Here is a 24,138-nt window from a genome sequence, read left to right as displayed (position 1 = left end):
GAGACCTCAGGGAGGCTGGGTGTGTCTTAGATTTCATAAGAGAAGGCAGAGGAAAAGTGCCTCGTCTACAGGTAAGTACTCCGCAGTTAATTGTAGAACTGGGGCTAGAACCAGGTCAGTCAGCTTTCTGCCGTATCCTTCTATCCCTTGGCAAACTCCAGGGTGTTTGTCCTTGAGGTGGGTAGAGAGGCACAGAGGAGAGAAAACATGCTGCAGAAAATCTGACAGTCTTGTATGTATCAGGTGTGAATCATCCATGCCCTTGGGAGTAGGGGAAGGATAGTAGATAATCTTAAAATTATTGAAATTGGATTTTTTCAAATATTGACTTTTTTTTTTTCCCTCTAGCAAATGCATCTCCTTAATTCTCTAGGGTTCCTGTGATGTTCTGTGTCCCAGAAACCTGGTGTGTGTTGGGGGGCGGGGTGCTCTCTTGGATTCAGTGTTTGCCGTGGCTCACCGACAGAGTGGCTAATCCATATGCCTACAGTTGAGAGCTGGTTCTACCCAGTCTCCTTCTTTGGGAACATACTGATAACGGTAGCCAGCTCCCTGCCTTTGGCCTGTAGGACACTGGCCAGAGCATGCGGAAGCTGCCACCGCGTCTCTGTGTTCTTTGGCTCCTGTCTAGAAACATGGTTTGCGCAGAAGCGATGTGTAGTAGGCTGCCAGAGCAGGAAAGCACATTAACGGTCCTGCAAACTGGTCCTTTAGTGTCCGGGGGCAGGTACAGCGGCCAGCGAAGGGCAAGGACTTGTCTGGGACCAGAGCGTCAGATCATGATGGAACTGGTCTCATGGGAACAAGGACTTGCGACAGCAGAGGTCTGAGTACCAATCTCACGTGTGTTCCGTCTTGGCTATGATTGCCTGTCCCCAGGTCAGCCGGGCCCTTTGCAATTCTGCACTTGAGAGGCCCCGGTGTTGGCCAGAACAGTTCCTCTTCTTTCCCTTGACAATCCCCCCGCCCCTCCAGCCGCCTCTTTTTCCCTTGTGATCCCTCCTGGCTATAACTTCTGCCCTCCTCCCCCGCTCTTTGTTATGAAACACTTTAGATACGCAACCAACGTGAAGGAATTGTCCGGTGAACGCCCATCTCCCCAGCCACCCAGGTTCCACCATGAGCATTCCACTCTGCTCGCTTTCTCAGGTCTTCCTCCATCTCTCCCTCTCTTGCCCATTTATCAGCCTTTTTCAGGGGTGCATTTTATAGCAAGTCGTAGACATCAGTACGCTGCACCTTCAACCTTTCTGCATATGTAGGTATTAATTAGAGCTTGGTGTTTGTTCATGCATTTATTTTTTTTTTGTTTTTAGTCGTAAGATTTGTGTAACAGTGAAATGCTCAAAATTTAAATATATAATTTGATGAGTTTTGATAAATGCTTCCATCTGTGAATTCCAAACCTCCGTAAGGTAGAGAACAAACATGAGGCTCCTGGGTGGCTCAGTTGGTTAAGTGACTAACTCTTGATTTCGGCTCAGGTCCTGATCTCAGGGACCTGAGTTTGAGCTCCTGAGTTGGAGCAAGCTTAAGATTCTCTCGCCATCTGCCCCTCCCCCACCTCTTAAAAAAAAAAAAAAGATCTAGGACAAACATTTAAAAATGTTTACTAAGTTCCTTTGGATCCTTCCTTAAAAATCACAGTTCTTTTTTTTTTTTTTTTAAAGATTTTATTTATTTATTTGACAGAGAGAAATCACAAGTAGGCAGAGAGGCAGGCAGAGAGAGAGAGAGGGAAGCAGGCTCCCCGCTGAGCAGAAAGCCCTATGTGGGGCTTGATCCCAGGACTCCGAGATCATGACCTGAGCCGAAGGCAGCGGCTTAACCCACTGAGCCACCCAGGCGCCCCAAAAGTCACAGTTCTGATGGTCCTTCATCGTAGTCTAGTTTTGCCTGTTGTGGAACATCAGAAATGAAATTATTGGTATGAACATTTTTATGTAAGTTTCATCCACATGGCTACCTGTTTGGGTAGCTTGTTTCTTTTTATACCAGTAGGACTCCCTTGTATGGATATCATATAATTTGCCTATCCATTCTCCTGTTGCTGGACATTTGGAGTGTTTCCAGTTTGGGGCTCTGAGGAATAAAGGTTATGAACATTCTTGCACAAGTCTTTTTGTGGACATAATGTTTTGATTTCTCTTGGGTCAATACCTAGGAGTGGGATTGCTGGGTCAAAGGAGTCTGTTGTTACTTCTTGTTCTGGACTCTGCCCTGCCCTCTCATTGTGTTCCGCACTCAAGTTTGGGAGTAGTGGAACATGCCTTATTGCTGTCTAGATGGCTCTCTTAGTGTCAGAATTCCCCGAGAGCCCACCTGAGAGTGTCTCATGGAGCGTTTCCAAGGATGGAGAGCTTAGTACCTTACAGGCCTCTACTCTTCTTCCCCCCGCCCAAAGATTTTATTTATCTATTTATTTATTTATTTGAGAGGGTGAGATGGAGAGAGAGCACAAGCAGGGCAGAGGGAGAAGCAGACTTCCTGCTGAGCAGGGAGCCCGATGCCGGGCTCCATCCCAGGACCCTGGGATCATGACCTGAGCCGAAGGCAGAGGCTTAACCGACTGAGGCCCCCAGGCGTCCCTAAGGCCTCTACTCTCATGAGACAGCTCCTTAGTAATTTCTGCCTTTCTGTGCGACAGTCCTATGGGATTTTAGGACCGCCATCCCGTCTCGTCCTTCAGCCGCTCCATCAGGGTTTCTCTCCTTCAGCTGAAGAAGTCAGTTTAATCACCTGTTCCTCAGCTGACATGATTCTCAGACGTTTCATGTCCTGGTCATCACCCTCTGGAACTTTAATGCTCTTTTTCAAATGTGTTGCCCAGAGGTGAGCACTGGATTCTAGATACAGTCTGTGAGGGGGAGAGTGGAGAGTGTGCTTGGGTCTGGACCCCTGTCTAGATCCAGGTACTAGATCCACCCATGAGCTGACGCGACGTTCACTTTTTTTTCCTCAATGTTCACTTCTTAGCAGTCACATGTTGGCATTGGAGCCAGGTGGGTGAATGTTTGTAAGGAAATACCACAAATCTCAGGTGGTATTGAGATAGTGCATTCGAAGTCATCTAGATCCTTTGATATTAATAGCATTCACCATGTACCTTCTGCTTGGCACCGTCCCATTTACTCTTTGCCACAATCTTCTGAGAAAGGTGTCACTAAAAAGAGCTTAATAAGAGCTATCAGGTTAAAACAGGGTTTGTCAGCTTTGGTACTGTTGACATTTCGGACCAGGCAGTTCTCTGCTGGGGTGGGGGGGACGGGGATTGTCTGATGCTTCCCAGGAATTAGCAACACCCCCTGCTTCTACCCACTTGTAGTCCTGTCCTTGCCTACTCTCCCCAAGCTGCAACAATCAAAAATGTCTCCAGGCATTTTCAGGTGTCCCCTGAGGGGGAAAATCATCTCAGGTTGAGCCCATTCTCAAGGCAGAGAATTTAGTCATTGACAAAAGTTTAAATAATGGAGCTCTTCCGGAAGCGTAACCAGTGTTATTCTTCAGTATGTGTATTTCCATATTATATCCTTTGTGGAGGACAGTCTTCGTTTTTCGCAGTTCCAGGATGCATGGATTTCACTTAGCACGGTTTAGCTAAAGAACACCAGTCCCCCAGTACACGCCTTGCCGTGGTGTATTAACTCTGAGCAATTGCAGAGTCCAAACTTTGCTATGAGCTCCCCAGCCCACAGATCACTATGTACATAACAGATGTTTTTTATGATCAGTGACCAATCACATCCCTTCTTTCAGAGTCTGTCAGTGGTGGTCACTTACCGCCCATCTGCTGTTGGGTTCGCACACAGAGAGGAAAGTGTGCAGTTGAGTTGCCCCCGTTTCCTAGGGATAAACTCATGTGACATTTTACAGACGTGGATAATCAAAAGAGGGAATTGGCCAACAAAGATGAAATTTTCACAAAGAATTGAAAAGTGGTAATGCCGGACGTGGAATTGCCACTGAACGTAACGGAGTGAGGGAATTACTAGCTGACTGGGGGAATGTCCACACTGCCACCATTCAAGACTCCACAGAAGCAGCGGGAGGAACGCTGGAGGCCAAACTTACTGACATGAGCGATGGTGACGAAAGGATGAAGAAGTTCCAGAGGAAGTGACACAGGGGAAAAAACCTCACATTGAAGTCACTCTTGGAGGTATTTTGCAACATTGAAAGCACAAAGGATAAAATGTTAAACTGTCCCAGACTTCGAACAGAGTATGACAGGTTGCAGGGGCACCGAAAAGGTGCTCCCTCCATGGCGTGTGTCCAACAGCGAGAGGGCAGGCGCTGTCCCCACTCCTCGGGATATTTTCACAACAAAATAGCTCACTCATTCTCAGTGTCTAACATTTCTTATTTTGGTGTACTTAAACACAAGTTTTACTATTTTTTCCATTTCTGTATTCATTTGTAACTGACTGTAAGAGAGTTTTTAATGTTTTGACAAAAATTCCTAAAGGTCATGGAATAATCTTAATTTTTTCCATTGATGATTAAGATTGCTTTGCATGGTCATTTGTGTGGTTCTGTATTACTGTGCAAAGCAAGTCTGTCTGTACTTCGAGAAGCGTGAGTAAATACACATACACGCACTTCTGCTTTTTCTCTCTCTTTTTTTTTTTTCAAAACATTTTACAAAAATAGCATCAGACTGCATGTATCCTTTCTCACGGATTTTGCTTTTTTCATGGAAGAATATCTTTTTTGGAGAACTTCTGATTTTAGTATATCTAGATCCACCTCATTCCTTGTGATAATGGTATTTTATGTATCCATGTGGGTGGACCATCATTCTGTTCGTGGACATTTAGTTTCTCTCTAGCTGTTTTGTTTCTCCTCCACGTGAAAGAACACTGAAGTGGCGGCCTCTGGCAGATACCATCACTAGCCCCATTGAATGGATGAAGACAGGGGAGAAAAGGAAAGAACCAGATCACTGGCTCCATCGAAAGAGCGTGTGCGACTGTTCATCTCGGGGCTGTGAGTCCGAGCCCCACGTGGAGGGTAGAGGTTACTTAAAAACAAAATCTTAAAAAAAAAAAAAAAAAAACAAACACACGACAAAAAGGAAAGCGAAATGACTGCCTACGTTCAGGCAGGGCCTGAGCTTGGAGCTGCGATTTGAACTTGGGACCGTCCAGTTCTAGTTCCTTGCTTTAACCACGGTGCTTTACAGCTTCCCCTCTCCTTTCTTAGAAGTAGCTCTTCCAGACCATGGCAGCAGCAGCAGCACAAAGTAATAGAGTTTACCGAGTGAGGCAACTGCATTGTTATTCTTATTACCCAACCAACAACCCTACGAGGCAGATACTGTCATTATCTCTGATGACACTGAAGGCCACTGAGGAAGGTTAGGAGACCCCGGGGCCACGGCTCGTCTGTGCGGGAACCCGGGACTCCTCGGGCAGCCCGGTTTCGGGGCCTTTGCCCTCGCTCCTCGTGGTACACGCATCTGATCAGAGAAAGGTCTGTTTTATCATGTGCTGTGGTAGCTGCGTTGTTTGAACATAGTATTTTGTATTGGCCCATATTTTCACCTGCTGTAATCTTTTAGAAACGTGCTACCTAGCACACGTCCAGCTTTGGGTCATCTGCAGATCTGGTGAGCTTGCTGTCCAGTCTTTGTCTTCAGCCAGCCCACTGGTAGAATACTCGGCAAAGCCCCAGGCAGCCTTTCTTTTCATTTCCTTCCTTCCTTCCTTTCTTTCTTTCTTTTTTTTTTTTAAGATTTATTTATTTATTTCTTTGACAGAGAGAGAGAGAGAGAGATCACAAGTAGTCAGAGAGGCAGGCAGAGAGAGAGGAAGGGAAGCAGGCTCCCTGCTGAGCAGAGAGCCCGATGCGGGGCTCAATTCCAGGACCCTGAGATCATGACCTGAGCTGAAGGCAGAGACTTAACCCCCTGGCCACTCAGGCGCCCCTCCAGGCTGCCTTTCTTAATTTGTTGCTGGAGGTGCTCTCTGGGTTCAGTCCACAAGCAGGTGTTTGTTGAGTGCAGCCATAATGCTGTATATGGGGCCAAGGGTCTGAAATTAAAGTTGAACAAGATCTAAGGGAACCCTGTGTGTCAACTATACAAAAAAACAAAAAAACAACTGAATAAGATACGGCCCCAGCCTCTAGGATGTACATGGTCTACACAACAGGGGGAGGAATGGTCTTGTAAATCGCACCAGTGAGTGTAGAAAGTAGGAGTTTAACCAGGGTCTTGTGAGAACAGAGAGGAAGGAGGTGCTGAGCTAGCCTGGAGGTCATCAGGGGGGCTACACAGAGCGGATGACACTGCGTTGGTGCTCGAGGGATACGGATGTGGAGGCATGACGTGTTTGAGGGCAGTGCAGGTCAGTGCAGCTCGAGCAGGGGAATGTGTGCGGATCGAGAGCAGACATAACGTGGTGGGCGCCAGGAAGGACCGGGCTGAGGAGTTTGGGCTTAGTCCTCTTCACCAGTGAGCATGTTTAAGGAAGGCCACGTCCTGCTCTCAGTCGCCTTTCAGGGCTTGGCATGGGATGTGTGGGAACAGGTAAAGTCTACCGTCTAGAAACCAGTCAGAAGGCGCACAAGGCAAAAGGGAACCAAGCAGGGGGCAGCAAGACTGCAAGAGAAGACGAGTTTTTTTGGAGATCTTCCAAGACAAAATCGGATTGGTTCTGTGGGGCGGGGGAGGGGGTGAGGATGGCTACTTCAAGTATTACCTCTGGGGCCTGGCTGGGTGTGATGTCGTGGTCATTTACTGAGGCCGAGGAGCAAGTCAGAGGGGGCGTGGAGTTCAGTCTGATGCGTGTTCTGCCTGCCCCGGATCCATTAAATAACACGTCATTATCGGTCATCGGTAACAGTCACAAATACTATGGCAGAGCTCTGTGGTCTCACCCTTCCTTTCTTTGTCGTGCTAAAGGTCCAGCAAGGGACTGTCCCTAGACTCTGTAGAAGCCAAGGCCTCTTTCATCTGGCATTCCTTGGTCTATAATTTAGTAACTCTGCTGAAAAAGGTATTGAGCTTGGACGTGCCGTGGCTTCTCAGGGAACCCAGACTGGGCAGTGACGGTGCGAGTCGTGGTCTGTTCTAAGCTTTGCCAGAGACAGAGGTGAAGTTAAGCAGTCCTTCTAACAACCATTCTGTTTACGTATTGTGTCTTTCTCCTTAAATCTGTTTCCTTGACTAGTCTGTCAGCTCCTTAAATCCCCAAGTGCTCAGTCTGGTGCCTGGAGCAGGTGGGTGCTGGGGGCCGGATGCTGCCGAAAAGCAGGGCCCTGCTGATTCCTCCTCCTGTGTGATTACCCACAGGGGCTTTCTGCATCCTGGGATCTGAGTCTTCTACGACTCACGTAACTCCTTCATCCTTGGGGGCTTATAAGTTGGTGCTTGGTCCAGCCTCCATTTGAGGTTTCCCTTCAGTGTGTGTAGATATGTAGCTTATTACAATCTGAAGAACTTTCTCCTTGATAACAAGGATGGAACATACTGGAGATGAACTTCCCTGTATTGTCATTTCTGTAGCTTAGAGCCTCAGCCCCCACGAAGGGCCCTCGCCCTCCCTGATTTCTCTCATGGCTTTGCGTGTAGGGTGCAGACAGCCTCGAGTAGTTCTTGTGTTTCCACAAGCCCTGCCTGCTCTGTTTAATGAGCTCACACCATTCTCGGGGTCTGTCTTGTCTTCATTGTCTGAGCTCATCAGGGCTCCCTGCACTGTAGACCTAACTGTCCATGCCTCTCCCCTCCTGCTTTCTTTTTCAGGGATTATTGTGCTTTCCATGCTCAGAATCTGCTTGAGAGAGACCAGACCTCATTTTGCAAAATGCCTTCCCCTGTGGGATCTCTGCTGCTACTGTTCTGTTGTGTCAACGTCTAAATACTGGTTTTCTCCAGGGTGAACAATTGCTTTTGTCCCCTGGTTTTTCTTCATCCCTCCTTTGAACTCCAAAATGACAAGGTTACTTCCTCCCAATGTGGTATTCTTGTTGCTATTGTTTCTGGTAACTACAGGTGTTTTGTTTTTCCTATGTAATTTACTAGACTTTGCTTCCTGGTTAGAACTGAGTTCAAGCAGTGTTTCCCTTCCTCGCATCTCTGGCTTTGTGACAGGTAAACTCTTTAGAAAAGCATGACAAGAATTTATCAAGTGACATGGTCTTAGCAGGAAAAAAGGAAAAAAAAAAATCTTGCATGTCTGTCAGATGTCCTCGTGTTCATGTTGGGTGTCAGGAGCTCTGTCTTGCATCTGGCCCGTTTCTGCTAACTGTAGGGAAGAGTGGTTCATATATCGTCTACCATCTATTCCCTCCTAGGTGACCACAACAATTACTTCACTCCTGGTTCTTTTGCTTTTTCTCCACACTCTGCTGTCCTCCCGTCTTGGGCATGTGGAATGGTGGAGTTGTTGTCAGGGGTGGGGTGTGTGTGTGTGTGTGTGTGTGTGTGCGTGCTGCCCTCACAATTTGTAGGATCCTTCTCTTTTTCCGCTTTGTCTGTCTCTCAGTTCTCGCCACCTCCTATTAGATCTGTTGATGAAGGCACACATGCCATGAATCTCATTCCACTAAATTGGAGTAATGATGATGACATGGCATTGACCATTTCTATTAAGAATTTGAATTTGCTTTGTCATTTGTACAGGGTCAAGTTGTTGTTGGCCGCGTGGGCCGGAAGCAGAGTTGCTGACCTCCTCCTATCTTAATTTCTCTCTTTCTTCTTCTCTTCCTTCCCTTCCTTCCTTCTTTCTTTCTTTTAAAGATTTTTATTTATTCATTTGAGAGAGAGATGAGAGAGAGAGAAAGCAGACGTCAGCAGGGGGAGAGACTGAGGAAGAAGCAGATTCCCTGCTGAGCAGAGAGCCCGACACTGGGCTGGATCCCAGAACCCTGAGCCGAAGGCAGATGCTTAACCGACTGAACCACCCAGGCACGCCTCTTTTTTTCTTTTAAGATTTATTCACTTATTTGAGAGAGAGAGAGAATGTGCGTGTTTGCATACATGCACCTGTGGGCCAGGGGAGGGTCCGAGGGAGAGGATCTCAAGCAGAGGGTGCTGAGGACAGAGCCACCATGTGGGACCCGATCTCAGCACCCTGAGATCACTGTCTGAACCGGAGTTACGAGTCCAGTGCTCAACCGACTGAGCCCCCCGGGGGCCCTCATCTTAATTTCTTTTCATAATTTGTCCATCTCGGGATCCTTTAAAGTCATACCTAGATACCTCAAAGAACATGGCATGGGGCGCCTGGGTGGCTCAGTGGGTTAAGCCGCTGCCTTTGGCTCAGGTCATGATCTCAGGGTCCTGGGATCGAGTCCCGCATCGGGCTCTCTGCTCAGCAGGGAACCTGCTTCCTCCTCTCTCTCTGCCTGCCTCTCTGCCTACTTGTGATCTCTCTCTGTCAAATAAATAAATAAAATCTTAAAAAAAAAAAAGAACATGGCGTGTTTTCTTCCTGAAGATTTTGTGTTCAAGCCAGCTGGTAGACTTGAGCGTGTTTTCTCCCTACCACTGTCTCCCATGTGTCCCCAGGAAAGAAGCCGTGTACCCTGGTGTGAGCCACAGGCTGTAGGGTTGTTCTGACGCGCAGCCTGCCGTTCAGTCGGTAAGCGTATGTTAGGTTTCTTCTGCACCAAGCTCTGTGTGGGGCCAGACCGACGCAGAGATAAGCGGGGACAGAGCTGTGAACCGGCGGGCAGGAGCAACAGTAAACTAATAGGAGCCACTCAGGGTTGGTTTGTCAAAGCCCCTTTTGTAGTGAAGAAAAGAACCTGGAACTTACAGTGGGATCTGGGTCTGCCGCTCCGTGCGGGCAGTGACTGGCCGCGTGTCCTTGGGCAGGTCGTGTCACTGGACCTCGGGCGCCATCCCTCTAAATGGGGTCAGCAACGGCCCCTCTTCCATGGGGCTGTGAAGAGGCTTAAGTGTCACCTATTTTCTAAACCTAAAGTGCACCTGACACATGGTCGGTGTGCTGTATGTGAAAATTCCTCTTTCTCTTTCAAAGTCTTCATCATCTGCTGGAAGAAAGAGAAATCTCTGTGTCACCCAGTCTTTCGGTTTCCTACGTAAGACTGCAGAATACTTGACACCCCCACTGTGCACAGCCTTCCTTTCCATGTAAGTCAGAAGTGGTTAGCATTGGTGGTTTGGGGCCCCGGTCTGGTCTTTGTCATATTTTGGTGTCTTCTTGGGGACGATGTGAGGCCTTGCCATCAGCTGGTAGCCCTCATCCTTAGAGTTCTACGAGGTCCTGCTTCCTCCCACGGCCAGAGTGGGATCTCCTGTCTCAGGTCAGGGGCCAAGTGAGAACTGGGGCCTTCTGCATCCTAGACTCTAAACCCCTCGGCTTAATTTTTAAAAAGAAACATACGCAGATGGTAAGATCCCAATAGCACAGGAAGATACCTAGTGGAAATGAAAAGGGGGGAAACAAAAGGACCCCACAAGTTTCTCTCTAGAACCTACTCCTTGGTGGTCAACACTCTTAACGTTGGGGGTGGGGGTGGTAAATACAGAAAAGTTGCAAACATCTACAAGCCCATATACCTTGTCCTCTCTGCCTTAAGACACAGAACCACCTAAACGGTATCATGTTTTCTACTCTGTTCAGTACATTTTTTTATTTTTCAAAATTTAAAAGAACACGCCAAAGAAGAAAACATCTGTATTACCTATTTCACCACCATTTACACTGAACCATTAATTAACCTTTTGGTGTGTTTGCTTCTTGCCTTTAGGAATATGTACTTTAAAAGTTAATTAAGTAACGCCAACAAAGGTCCGCTAAGCAGACTAGGATGGTGATGACGGAGCCAGAGGGTCATCCCGTCCTTTGTCCGCTCTCCCATTTACGACCCCCTCTCCCCACTGCGGCCCTGCCTCTCTCCCTCTCCGCCCGCACCCCAAATCCTCTACCATTGTTCCCACAGCTCCAGAGGGATGGCCGTAGGTCCTTTCCAGCTTGGGGCTATTAAAATGCTTCAGGAACATTTTAGTAGGTTGATTTCCTAGCTGGGCAATGACTTCGTGCAGGGTTCAGACATTTACAATTTTGACAGATACAGCCAAATTCCTCAAACAGCGTACTCGGTCGTGTCCCCGGCGAGCGTCTGTGAGAATGCCCTTTCTTCTCAAGTCTTGGCAGAAACCCAAGAGTTTTATTTTGTTCTGTTTTTGGTCAAACATTAAAACATTTTTGCCATTCTGGTGAAATTACTATCATTGTTTTCATAAGCATTTCTCTCTTAATGACTTGAATCAAGAATCCTTTGGCCATCTGTGTTCCTTTCTCTTTGAACTGCCTGTTCTTATTCTTTGACTGTTTTTATATTGGATTGTTAATCTTTTACAATTGATTTGCCAGAGTTAAGTTAGCCTTTTATCCATTATGTGTCGCAAATATTTTTTTTAAATTGTCATTTATGGTGTGGCTTTTAAGCTTCTTGCCTTTTTGTTGAACCTTGGTTGTTTGTGGCTGCCCCAGGGAAGGTTCTGGAGAGAGACGGTGGGAACCGCAGGAAGGTCCAGCTAGTCTTTGGGCAGTGGTGTGGTTGTCTCAAGGCTTTTACTATAGGTTTAAGCTTTGTAGCGGGTAGGGGTTTTCCCCCTTCACAGTAACCCAAGCCGGTAGTAAATAGAGAACCACTTTTACCTCTAGCCAAACATTTGGGATTGTGTGCACCAGCTGGGGACCCCAGTGCAGTACTTCTGTGTATCTTTTACTTTAGTAACCTACGAACTCCGCTGTTAGATTTCTGCGTAGATCATCTTCTAGGGTAGGACCGTCAGTAGCTCCTCACTGAGCTTTGCAGAAATTCTACAAGGGGGCATTCCTGTCCCCATCCCTCCCCTAGGTGTAGAGTAAAATAATTTCAACCAAGACTCATCCGTTTGTCATCTCTTATGTTCCTGAACTGGGCAAGATGTAAGGAGGCAAGTGACCGTGTCTCCTGGCTGGAGGCAGCTCTCTGTAATTTGGGGGGCTGAGGGAGCATCTCCCTCACCGCCACTGCTGGTTTCCGGCAGCACCCTTGTTAGTTCCTTTACACACAGATCATAAGGTAGAACTTAAAAAAAATTTTTTTTTTTTTTACTTTTTCATTTTGTATCCTGCATTCACATGGAAGTTCCCTGGGGGCACAGCCCATGCTTGCTGTGCTCTCTGTTCTGTCCCAGCACTCTCCAAAACAGTGTGTGGCGCGTACCGGGTCCCCCGTGTCGCCCGAGTGACGGCATTCTGGGAGGGTGAGCCCTGTGCTGTGTGTCTCTTCCCCGTTTCCTTCCCTGGCTTCAGATCCAGGGATGGGGGCTTTGAAGGGCTCAGACAGAGATCACATGATGTCAGGACAGTGTGTCCTGGTCCCCCGTCCTCGTGACCACCTCACACGTCCCTTTTTCGCCCGTTCAGGGCCGTAAGGTCCAGGTGCCCAGCGTCAGGCTGAGAGCGGAGGTGTAAAGATGCTTGAGCTGACGCAGAGGCCCGCTGGCTGGGGAGCCGAGGGTAAGTCAGGGCAGAGGCGAGGGGGAGAGGGCTGAGGACGAGGGAACACGTTGTGCTCTAGTTCTCCGTGTCCGCTCTGTCCGCAGAGCAGCCTGCACCTGCCAGCCCGAGCTGCCTGGCAGAGAGAAGCCCGAGCTTCTGCTCCCCGGCCCGTGGGCCTGGCCGTGTGGATGACAGCCCCTGATGAACAGTTGGAGGGCCGAGCTTCTTTCTCTGCCTCTTTAGAAAGTACAAATGCTAATTGTAAATCACCTAGAAAATAAAGGTCTAAGGAAGGAAAAAGGAAGTCACTGTCATCCTGCTTTTCAGATAGAATTCCGATTAGCATTTTACGGAGTACGAATGCCCTTCCTTGTACACCCGCCTGCCCAGGTGTGTATCTGTTTATATGGAGCTGTGCTCTACATAATAAGGCTTTGTAAATTGGCTTTTTCACTTACTATCAGACACTTTCTGATGAGTCAGTGTAAGGAAATTAAGATTGGGATTTTTGCTGCAAAGAAAACAACAGAGTGAGTGCCACTACTGGCCGCAGCCAGCCGTGACCCAGAAACTGACAGGCACGGGAATCCATGCCCTGTTCGACGTTCTGTACAAATATCGCTTCTGTGATTACGGATTGCGTAGATAAGTGCACTTTTAAAGAAGGCAATCTCGACTGCTTACTGTTGAGCCTCCGGTTTCTGGTTGGTGCAGCTGACTCAGGGCTGGGAAGTGCCTACTGTCAGCTCCATCTAGAAGAGAAGCTCACGGTAGATTCTAGAAGCGGAATTTCAGGATCAAAGGGTTTGTACTTTCAGCCCTTGTTTTTGGCCTTGGTATCACAGATAGTCATGGCAGATTCTGTGCCTGTGCCTTGGCCTTACCGTGGGTGGTGGAAAAGGAGCCTCGGGAGCAGTGAGGACAGGCACCGAGTTCCAGCCCTGCCCCTGGCAGCTGCTGGAAGGCTTCACACTAATTGCTTAGCTTCTCTGAGCCCGAGTCTTGGTCATCTGTAAAGCAGGATGCTCCCTCCAGGGTGGGCATGGGGGTTCCCGGTGCGGAGTACTTAGCACCAGCACCCACTCAGCACAGAGCTTACCAGCAGGGGCTCCCTTTCTCCTGCTCCCGTGGATCCTGCTGTGCTGGAGCAGTCGGGGGACTCACAGCAGCAGCCCTCCTGCCCACATCCTCCTCCTCTTTCCCTCCACCCTGCAGAGCACGGCTGGGCTCAGGGTGTGTTGGGGGGGTGGAGAGCAGAAGAGCGGGGAGGGCTGGGGGCTGGGGCAGGACACAGGGGACCTTTGCTCTGACCTCCTGCCGCCAGCGCCCTAGAGGTCTGCTTTAACCACACACCACACACCGGCAGCACACCCAGTGCCTGACTCAGACTTTCGCATCACTCTTGGCTCCCAGGCAGTGTCGGGAAGGACCGGCTTCCTTCACTCCATGGCGAGTGCACCCTGCCCCCAGCTGTCCAGTTTGTGATGTGTTCAGAGGCAGAGGGAGAGCTCAGGGCTGGGGCACCAGAGACTGCCTCCCTTCCAGTATTCTGGCTTCCCCTCCTCCCCGAGCCTGGAGCTATTCATAACCCCTGAAATGAGGTGTGCATGAGCAGGACCCCAGCTCCCCACCCCGTGGACTCTGCAGTAGCACGGTGGGGAAGTGGGGGCAGACACTGACGCACTCTCACTCCGTGCCCTGTGCTGCTCTTAGTAATTTCCATGATGTGCTTCTATTGAATGATGTGCCTCGTTTAGTGTAGGCAAGTACTGTTATTATCCTGTCTTACCAGATAGGAAACTGAGGCACAGAGGAGTGAGATACTTCCACAAGTTCACACACCCGGCAAAATGAGAGCTTGTGAAAGGGATGATCTCATGGGGCCTGGGGCTTATTCCTTCCCATCCAGTCCTCCTTGTGTCGTTGCTGCTGAGCCATGCTTCAGGCCCTGGTCTCCGTTTCTTCCCATTTCTCTGGCTCAGCTGGGTTTAGGATGCTGACTACCAAGTCTTTTCCTGTGGCCCCATGATGGAAGATGTGGTGCTGGTGGTGGGGATAATGGGGCCATAAGGAACCAAAATTGGGGGCCCCATTCCTCTTCCCTTCCGTTGCCGGCAAATTGAGGCATGGAACAGTATTCTGAGAGAGCTCCCACGTCTCCCTCATTGCCATTGTCATCCTAGAGGTTTCTCCCCAGGCAGTGGTTCTGTGGCCTGGTCCCTGGCCCTTGCCACACTTGGTAGGTGGTCTTGCCTCTTGCATTGCAAGTCAGCACATACAACAATTAACCTTTTCTACGGTGCAAGAGAATTTCAGATGTGAGCTGCGGGGGATGAAGACAAGTCACAGTATCTGTTCCATGCTCTGTGCGGGTTCAGAATATTTCATGAACCCTACTAGGCTTTTTGTGTCTAAGGGCATGTGGCTTCTTAGTGGGAAGACCCTTCTTTCCTTCCTTCCTTCCTTCCTTCTTTCCTTCCTTCCTTCCTTCCTTCCAGTCTGGGTTCCTGAGATCTATAGACCTGGGCCCTTTGGCCTCCACTGTCTTTGTCCATGCCATAGAGGTGAGCCCTTCCTACCTTTCCTAGGTGACTCTGTTGGCTTCTGGTTGAACCTTCTGGTGGCCCCCCCAGGAATCCTGTTTCGTTCCCCTTCTCCTCTGGCACCTCCTCCACTTCCCCCCGCACCCCCCCCCCATTGCGGTTCTTTACTTAGCTCTGTACTCCAGATTAGCACATTCTTGATATGCTCCCTCCAGGCTTTCTGTACCCCACAGCTGTCTACAGAGCCTTTTTGGCACTTCAGGCTCTTCCCCTGTGACATCGGCCAGCTTGCCTGCCTGACGCAGTTGAACGTCTTGCTTTCATGGCTTGAGCTGATCTTCATATCTGTTCAGGGATTTCTGATAAACACGTACCTAGATGCCAAGCACCAGTCTTCATGGGAAATTATTATGTTTCTTTTAGAATTTAAAAATACTACTCTTTCCAACTTACTGATTTCATGAAATCTAATCCTGTTTCACAAATGAGGAAGCCCTTTTCAGAAAGGAAGGTTGGCTTACCTGACCCAGGCTGGGAAGCACAGAGCTGGGAAGTGAGGTGTACATGGTTCCCAAGACCAGGTGTGTTGCACTGAGGCCGTCTGGCTCATCTGGCAGGTGAAGAATTGTGTTTAAGCCTGGAGGTGGGATGTGAACCCAGGCCTTGTGACTGCAAATTCTCCTTTGCCACACGGTCTAACCTGTCGAAGGCAGAAAAAGCAGAACTTGGAGTGTGAGCTCTGAGTTCGCGAGGGACCAAGGGGCCCTTGGGTTTGGGCCTTGGGATGTCCTCACTTAGCACAGCTCTGGCCGCTCAGACCTTAGAGCGACTACCCAGGCTGTGGTCCCTGGGCTGCATTTATAAGCCCAGCCTACAGTCTTGCTGGCGACTTGTGCCAGCTTCTCAGTGGGCTCCAGCCTCAGCTCAGAGGTGACGGAGAGGGTCCTGTGCTGTGGCAGTTGTGCTGCTGGCTTTTAGTGATGAGTACCTCTCCGATCACAAAGCACTCAGAGGTACTCTTTCATTAGATGCTTAAAATGGCTCTGTGAAGAAGGGGGCCAGGTAGGTATTACCCCGCCCCCCAACTTATAGATGCAAAACAGGCTTAGGAGGGTAATGACCTCTCCAAGGTCACTGGAGATATTGACAAATTCCAGACCCCTGCCGGATTCCCGCATTGTAAATCTGTGACCTCAGGTTGCCTCTGCGTAAATCTTCCTCTCCGGACTTCATCGTGATCGATGTACCTGTAGGGGGCGAAAGAGATCTTTCTTATGTGGCGGCTTTCTTATGTGGTGCTTCAGAAACTCTTGCTTCTGAACCCTTTGAACTTATCAGTCATATAGCACATTATCTCACCAGGTTATAAGTATTTTCTGTGTCTACCTCCTCTAGTACCCTGGCACTCTCAGACTGGGACTCTTCTATTTTGTCTTGGCATCCATGACAATGTGGGACCCAATAAATGCCTGTTGAGTTGAATTACATGCAAATGAAATTGGCCAGTGCCTCGTCCTGCGTTTCTTAGAGCAAGAGAAAGGAAAATAAACTTATTTCCTGGTCCATAATAAAATTGGTGGTGTAACTCCAAAGTTGTGCAGTGCCCCCATGTGGCCACGAGGTGGCAGTGTAACCCCATGGGGACGTTGCCTCCTGCTTGCTCCCGGGGAGACAGAACTAGGGCACCTGTTTGGGGATCACCACTGCAAGGTCAATCTGCAGTTGGCTGTCTGAAATTGACAAGTCTTGGCCCAAGTCTCAGCCTCCACCCCTCTTCGTAAAGCTTTGTAGTGTCATGGAAAAGGCTTGGGCTTTGGAATCTGCCAGGTTTAGATTTCAACCCTGGCTTTGCCTTTCCCCAGGAACTCAGCCCCGGACACACTATTTCTCTGAGCCTCAGTTTCCTCATCCCATAAGATGACTGTTGCACAGTTAGAAAGGGCCTAGTATATCACGGACTGCAGCACGATTAATTCTAGTTTTATTGCTGGAAATTCCTGTATTTGCCTTTCGGTGCCCTCTGTCTGGCTCCATCCTGGCCATCTGATCTTTCTGACCGAATTTCCTGCCACATACCCCAGCTGTGTAGGGCCATGTAGGGCTAAACTTGATGGCTCACAGAGATGCTAAGTCTCTCAGGGTCTTTGTCTGAATTTTTCTGGCATTGGAGCGGTGCCTTCAGCAGACGGTCTGTGAGGGAAGTGACAGCTCTGGTTGTTGGGCATCTGCCAGGCACCCTGCTAGGTGCTTTGCAGAATTAAGTTTCACTTAATCCTTGCAATAGATCTGTCCCCTATTTTACACAGGGATATACCTTTGGCTGTCCAGCCTTTGGCTCTGAGCAATAAAAAAAAACTCTGCTAAAAGCAGTTTAAATAGTAAGGAAAGATGATTATCTTGCCAAAAACAAATCCTGAGTGATGCTCATTGGTGTCAGCAAGGACCCAGGTAGCTGCCACATCTCCTGGTCTCCCTTATGGTGCTAAAGTGACTGCCGGAGTTCCAGGTGCCAGGTGGGGGAAAGATGCTCCAGCTGCCTTGTGCTCCCTTTAAGAGGCCTCTAGCAGATTTGTTACAAAGTTCTTGAACGGTGTTGGATCTTAGGCTTGTTCCCAAGTTAGTCATCGAGTAAAGGAATTCATGGACCTGGCTTGGATTTGTCAAGATTCAGCCCCTGAGGCTGGTGAGGGACCCAGGTGAGGGATCCAGGTTCCAGTTGCCCCTGACCCCTGGTCCATGGAAGAAGGCACAGGAATGAGGCTTGTGAGTTCAAGAACTTGCTCAAGGTGGAAAACCTATTAAGCAGCTTTCAGATCCCATCAGGCTGCCAGCTGGATGAATGAAGTAAATCACAGAGGCAGAAAGCACATTGCTCTGCATTTGGTGTGTGGACTTTGATGGATCTTGGAAGTACCTTTTCTTACTGATTCTGAGTCTGTTCTTTCTCTAGGCTCCTTTCTGTAATGGTATTCATTTTCCTCAGTGTCTTTCTCCTCAATGCCTCCTTTAGCCCCTGTCTCCCAGTCCCCAACAGCTGTCTGCCTTCTAGAGTAGACTTCAGACCCATAGCTAGGAAGGGCCCCCCTAGTCAGAATGGTTCAAGGGCTGATTGCAGTAAAGCTGACAAGGCCCTATGGGGGTCGTCTTAAGGTTTCTTTTAGAGTGGAGAAGGGAGCTGCAAAACTCTAAGTCAGGAAGGGTTAGGAGAGGCCAGAGGAAATGCCGAGGGAGCTGGTAGAGGCCAGTGGTAGCACGGAGCTTATGGTTCCCTAGTGCAGAGGTCAGTGGGCACCAGGGCCAAGACCTTGGAACAGACCCATGCTGGGCAGCAGCCGGCTGTCCACCTGCAGAAATGGTGCACTTACCAAGGAGGCCTTTTGGCTTGCAGATGCTTCAGGACTGCCCCAAGGCCCGCCGGGAGGTGGAGCTGCACTGGCGGGCCTCGCAGTGCCCACACATTGTGCGGATCGTGGATGTGTACGAGAACTTGTACGCGGGCAGGAAGTGCCTGCTGATCGTCATGGAGTGGTAAGCAGCCCGGCCTGTTCTCCTTGCCCAGCCTGTCCCCACTGCCCACTCAGGCCCCTCGCCCTCTGGGGACTGCCCAGGTCTGCACCCCGGAACTTGAAATGTGATGTTCCATTTTTTTAGTGGGGAATGGAGAGGGCTGGTGGGTGTTGAACCCGTCAGATCTGACTGTGGCTGTGTTTCAGTTTGGACGGTGGAGAACTCTTTAGCCGAATCCAGGACCGAGGAGACCAAGCGTTCACAGAAAGAGGTAGAAAGGGTCTGTTGTGGAGACAGGCTGTGGCAGGCGGGGCTGTGGGAAGGGGGCTCTGGGGCCTGCTGTCTGCCAGAGATGCCAAGGCCCACTGCCAGGCGTGCCGTCCCCCGCTAAGACAGGATGGTGCCTTGTTTCTCCGTTGCTGCTGCATGGGAGGGGACGGAGTGCAGTGAGTCATCAAACCTAACGGTGCCTCTTGTGCTTTTCTTTCTCCTGCCTCACGGCTCCAGAAGCGTCAGAAATCATGAAGAGCATCGGTGAGGCCATCCAGTACTTGCACTCGATCAACATTGCGCATCGGGATGTCAAGGTACCCCGGGGTTCACTGCTGCCCGTCCCCCCAACTGAGGTGTGGTGGGGGTCCCCCGGCTGTGGGCCCGCGGTGACCCTGTGTCCTGGCCGCCTGGCTCCTGAGGGCGGAGTAGCACAGGGTGCCATTCTCTGCCCTCTCTGGCCACACCCCCAGACCCAGTAGCCAAAGCGTCTGTGGCACGCCCATGTCCCTGTGGTGTTCACTCGTGGTTCTCTGTGTTTGTCTCTTGTCTTCAAGGACTCTGTCAGCTCCAGAAGGCAGGGGCCCTCCTTATGGTGTGCCCATCGAGGGGGGCAGATGGTGGTTGGAAGGATGAGGGAAGGCAGGAATCCTTACCTTCTGATCCTCATGGCTCCTCCCAGGCTCAGCAGAATTGCTGTCTGTCTGTCTCTCTCTCCCTGTAGCCTGAGAATCTCCTGTACACCTCCAAAAGGCCCAATGCCATCCTGAAACTCACGGATTTTGGCTTTGCCAAGGAAACCACCAGCCACAACTCTTTGACCACTCCTTGTTATACGCCGTACTATGTGGGTAAGTGCAGGGAGGCCTGGGAGCTCATCTCTCCCCACAGCTGCTCTCAGGCACTCTCTCCAGCTCTCAGGCCACTGGGCCTGTCGTGTTTTCTGACCCTTCCTGGAGCTGGTGCGGATGTGACCTGCCCAGAAGTAGGGCTCGTCGGAGTTAAGCTGGGATCAAGGCGTTGTGGGAGATCGATCTGTCTGAGATTATAGGCAGGATTTTGTGCACGCCTGTAATTTCCCCAAGAAGAGCTGTCATTGCGCTCAGATTCCCAGTGGAGTCCGGGGGCGCAGGTGGGGTTCTGGAGCCCCAGCTGACTGGCACAGAATAAACTCCTGTGTCTGATTAAATGGGCAGCATGGGTTGGAAAGGCTCTTCAGTTCAGGAATTGTTTCATCTTCAGACTCCAGCCCCAGGGTTCCTTCTGGGAGAGGATCTTCTGCTCTCCCCGACCCAAGCTCAGCACTGGGTTATGGCTGTCCCCCTGCTGCCCTGCCCCACAGCCCCCAGCTACAGTACCGTCATGATGGGCTGAAGGGTTGGGATGGAGAGCATGATCCACAGAGAAGCTCGGGTGTATCACAGTGTTCAAAGGCCGGACCCACCCACACTGACCTTTGGTTTGCAGCTCCAGAAGTGCTGGGTCCCGAGAAGTACGACAAGTCCTGTGACATGTGGTCCTTGGGTGTCATCATGTATATCCTGTGAGTGCGTCAGGGATGGCCTCGGGGGAGGCAGGGCTGGGGCAGGGGGACATCCCGAGAGCGTGTTCGGGGCGGGCGGGGCTGGGGCAGGGTGCGGAAGGAGGCTGTACCTCTCTGCGCCAAGAGGAAGAAGCCAAGGTTCGCATCCCCTTCTGGACAGGGTATTCCCTGGGAATCCCCTGCATGTCCCCTTCTCCTAGTGTTCATTGGATTCTGTAGCTAAGCGGTGGGTATAAACTAGCTAACAGACAGGAAAATGTGTGGTTTAGATCCTTGGTGTGTTGGATTTCTGGGCCCTGTTACTCACTTCATGTATTGTTCCTGAAACCCCCACGAGTTGTAGTTTCTCCGTGACCTTTACCGGAAGCCTGTTTCCCAGCCCGTTTCCCACTCTGTTCCTGGCAGGAGGCCCCTAATAACCCCAGCATTGTCCCCCCTCTTCTGCTTCTCGGTCCAGGCTGTGTGGCTATCCCCCCTTCTATTCCAACCATGGTCTTGCCATCTCTCCGGGCATGAAGACTCGCATCCGAATGGGCCAGTATGAGTTTCCCAACCCAGAGTGGTCAGAGGTATCAGAGGAAGGTAAGGGCCCCACCCACGCCGGTGTGCGCGTGCGTGCCCGTGGCCGTCCAGCCCGCAGTGTGGGTCTGTACGTGTGTCCCTCCCTGCTGGGCACGTGCTGTCTGTGCGAAGGGCCTGGCTCGGGGCTAGCTCCTTGGGCTCTCTGCCTCCCTGCAGCCACCCCCCGCCCCCACATCTGGTTTTTCCCTGAAAACTTGGGGAAGAAGCAGAGGGGAGAGCATGGCCCCTGAGCTCTGTCTCCCTGCCCCACCCCCGCAGTGAAGATGCTTATCCGGAACCTGCTGAAAACAGAGCCCACTCAGAGAATGACCATCACGGAGTTTATGAACCACCCCTGGATCATGGTGAGCCTGCTGGGCCGCAGAGAACTGAGTCCATGGAAACTGTCCCTCGGGGGGAGGGTCCAGCCATGACTCTGCTCCACGCCAGGCTTTCACGTGACCTCCTTTTCTCCCCCTGCACCTGCACCCCCAGCAATCAACAAAGGTCCCTCAAACCCCACTGCACACCAGCCGGGTCCTGAAGGAGGACAAGGAGCGGTGGGAAGACGTCAAGGTGAGGGAAGCACTGGCTGCTTTGGGGGGAGTGGGGGGTCTATTGCAAGAGCAGTGGCTGCGAGCCACTTCCCTGCCCAGGCTGGGCTGGGGACTGTGCTCGGTGTGAACGCAGCCTTGGCCATTCCTTATAAGCACACGGCCCACTGGAAGGCGGTCTGGTACCATCCCATTTTGCAGATGAGGAGACTGAGTCCGAGATGGGGGGGTGACTGACTCAAGGTCACAGCTGGTGATGGACTGTGATGGACCAGAGCCCAGGTCTCCTGACTCCCAATCCAGTGCTCTTTCTGCTTCCAGCGGGGTCACTGGGGGGCCCTGCTGTCAGCTCTGGACCCACTGACCAGCCTGTTCTCTCCTGGCTCCCACCCCCTGTCGCCCTCACCCTGCCCTTCCTTGTGTCTCTTGTCTCCCCCGTCTTCCCCTTGGTGGAACCCTTCCCCTTCGCAGGAGGAGATGACCAGTGCCTTGGCCACAATGCGTGTCGACTACGAGCAGATCAAGATAAAGAAGATTGAAGATGCGTCCAATCCTCTCCTTCTGAAGAGGCGGAAGAAAGCTCGGGCCCTGGAGGCCGCGGCCCTCGCTCACTGAGCCTCTGAGCCCATCCCGCTCCAATGGAGGACAAGCAATAACTTTCGACCTGAATATATTTTTTAAGCGAAGAGACACAGAACTGTCCACTTCCACCTCGCCTCCTTCTTGGCGGCGTGGATCCCGGAACCCCGTCAGGGGCCACGACCCACCTTTGGTTGCGGCTGCCTCGGAGAGGGAGCGGCTGGGAGGCCGGAGGCTGGTGGCCGTTAGGGGAAACGGGAGCGGGATGTCCTGACCCTGTGCTCATTTTGAAATTTTATCAGTGATTTGACTTAGAATTTTTATGAAACCTTTTATTGGTCTTTCCCCACTCTGCCTTCTCTTACCCAGACCCCTTCCTCTGTGGATGTGTAAGGGTTCAGCGTTGGTTCAAGGGTATTTGTGGAAACTGTTTTAGGGATTGTCCCTGTGTGGTCGCACCTGCCCTCTCTTTCCCCACGACAGCCCGAGGCCGCTGCTGGCCGAGGCATTCTGGGAGCTCCAGGCCCCGCGGGGGACCGGGGCCAGGATGCCACCCACCTCTGCCGGAGCCCTCAGATGTCACCAGTGTGCTAGACGGACAGGCGAGTGTGATCGCGCGTGTGTGCGTTTGCGTCTGTGTGTGCATGTGTGCCCGCACCTGTGTCTGGGACTGTGCATTTGAGGGGCCCGGGACAGGCAGGGCTGCAGAGAGAGGGGCCCTGCTGTGGCTCAAGAACCTTACCCATCCTGGGGCCTGCCGTGCCCATATCGGGTCTGCCAAAGTGCCTGAGAAGCCTGTCCAGATTCCCAGCCGGGCCCCCGTGCCTGCAACTGGCTGGTTCTGGGAGGCAGAGAGGAGTGACTTAGGCACTGGCCCAGCGATCTGGAAGACTGGACCATCCCCACCCCGGCCCCCTACTGCCCATTCAGTGCTGGTCCTAGTCCTCTGAGGCGTTTATCCACCGAGCAGCCTCCCTCCTTCCTCCTGCCATTATTAACTGGTTCTTGTTGATTTTTCCTCTGTTTTTAGCCACTCCCACCAGGCCTTCTCTCCGCTTATGCAGGGGAGCCTGGGCCCTTCAGAACTGACACATAGAGCTTCTGCATTTCGCAGTCTCTCCAGGGCTCTGGGGGCACTAACCCGCTCCCCTTTGTGGGCAAAGGCAACACCACGCGTGTGGTCCTGCAGATTTCCACTGTGGCCTAGTGGGTGGGTGGGGGAGTCTTCACACCAAAGATGTCCCGACTCTGCCCCTTCCCCATTAGCCCGTTCACCTCCACCCCAGACAACTCAGTTTTGCATGGCCAGGCCAGTGAGGGGGGCGGGGGCGGGGAGGGCCCTCCCCCTCCTCCTCCCCCTCCCCCACCTCCTCTCCCTCTCCCACTATGAACAACACAGGGAGAAGTCCTCCGCGCCAGGGTCTTTACAGGGCTGGGGGTGGCACTAATACTACAGCCCTCCTCTCCCTTGGGATGGGTCGCCGGAGGGACAGCCAGGATCTTCTCTGGGAGTGGGGGAGGGGCTCCGAGTGCCCACAGTGCCTCCCTGTCTCTGATGGTGTGCCCAGCACTCAGATTGTTGTAAACTGTTGTTGTTTTGTATGAGCGAAATTGTCTTTACTAAACAGATTTAATAGTTGAAAGGTTTTCTTGCTCTTCCTTCATGGGACTCAGCCTTTCCAACCCACCGTGTCTTCTCTCTGCACCTCACATCGGTGGAGGATGGTTTTGTATGTTGGGAGGGCAGCAGCTGGGTGTCCTGGGAGGGCAGAAGATGGCAGGGCCTCCCAGGTGAGGGAGTGCCTGTCCTGCGCAGCATCTGGCTGGGACTTGTCTGGGGTAGGGGCAGGAATGCCGCTGTCCTTTAGAGCCGCATAGGGTGGCAACAAGGGGTGGGGAGCCCGTGTTCTTTTGTCAAATACTGAATCGGGAGCCAGGCGGCTTCTCAGCACATGATTCTTTGACCTGTTTAGCCACAGCCAGGCACTGGCCTTCTCAGCCTGAGGGGACCTGCTGGCGTGGGTTTCTGGGTTCAAGTCCTAGAAGAGACCAGGGGAGCTGGGTGGTGTAGTTCCTGAAAGTTCCAGGAGGGGGCGCCATGGGTTAGGCTTAAACAG

The 24,138-nt window shown here is 51.3% G+C and overlaps 1 protein-coding gene across 1 annotated transcript in view; it reads left to right on the top strand.

Moving 5' to 3' along the window:
* Positions 1-23,664, top strand: part of MAPKAPK2 (MAPK activated protein kinase 2) — a 45,449-nt gene extending 21,785 nt beyond the window's left edge. Inside the window, exons 2-10 of the mRNA XM_044267530.1 lie at positions 18,396-18,535; positions 18,721-18,785; positions 19,022-19,101; positions 19,509-19,635; positions 20,252-20,327; positions 20,785-20,909; positions 21,168-21,253; positions 21,384-21,464; positions 21,914-23,664. Of these exons, the coding sequence (XP_044123465.1) occupies positions 18,396-18,535; positions 18,721-18,785; positions 19,022-19,101; positions 19,509-19,635; positions 20,252-20,327; positions 20,785-20,909; positions 21,168-21,253; positions 21,384-21,464; positions 21,914-22,057 (924 nt within the window). The 3' untranslated portion in view covers positions 22,058-23,664. The remainder of the gene's footprint in view (positions 1-18,395; positions 18,536-18,720; positions 18,786-19,021; positions 19,102-19,508; positions 19,636-20,251; positions 20,328-20,784; positions 20,910-21,167; positions 21,254-21,383; positions 21,465-21,913) is intronic.
* The last annotated feature ends 474 nt before the right edge of the window (positions 23,665-24,138 follow it).

This window comes from Neovison vison, chromosome 10 (assembly GCF_020171115.1).
Source record: "Neovison vison isolate M4711 chromosome 10, ASM_NN_V1, whole genome shotgun sequence".
Taxonomy (NCBI): domain Eukaryota; kingdom Metazoa; phylum Chordata; class Mammalia; order Carnivora; family Mustelidae; genus Neogale; species Neogale vison.
The sequence above is the reverse complement of the archived record's forward strand: the minus strand, read 5'-3'. Positions and strand labels throughout refer to the sequence as shown.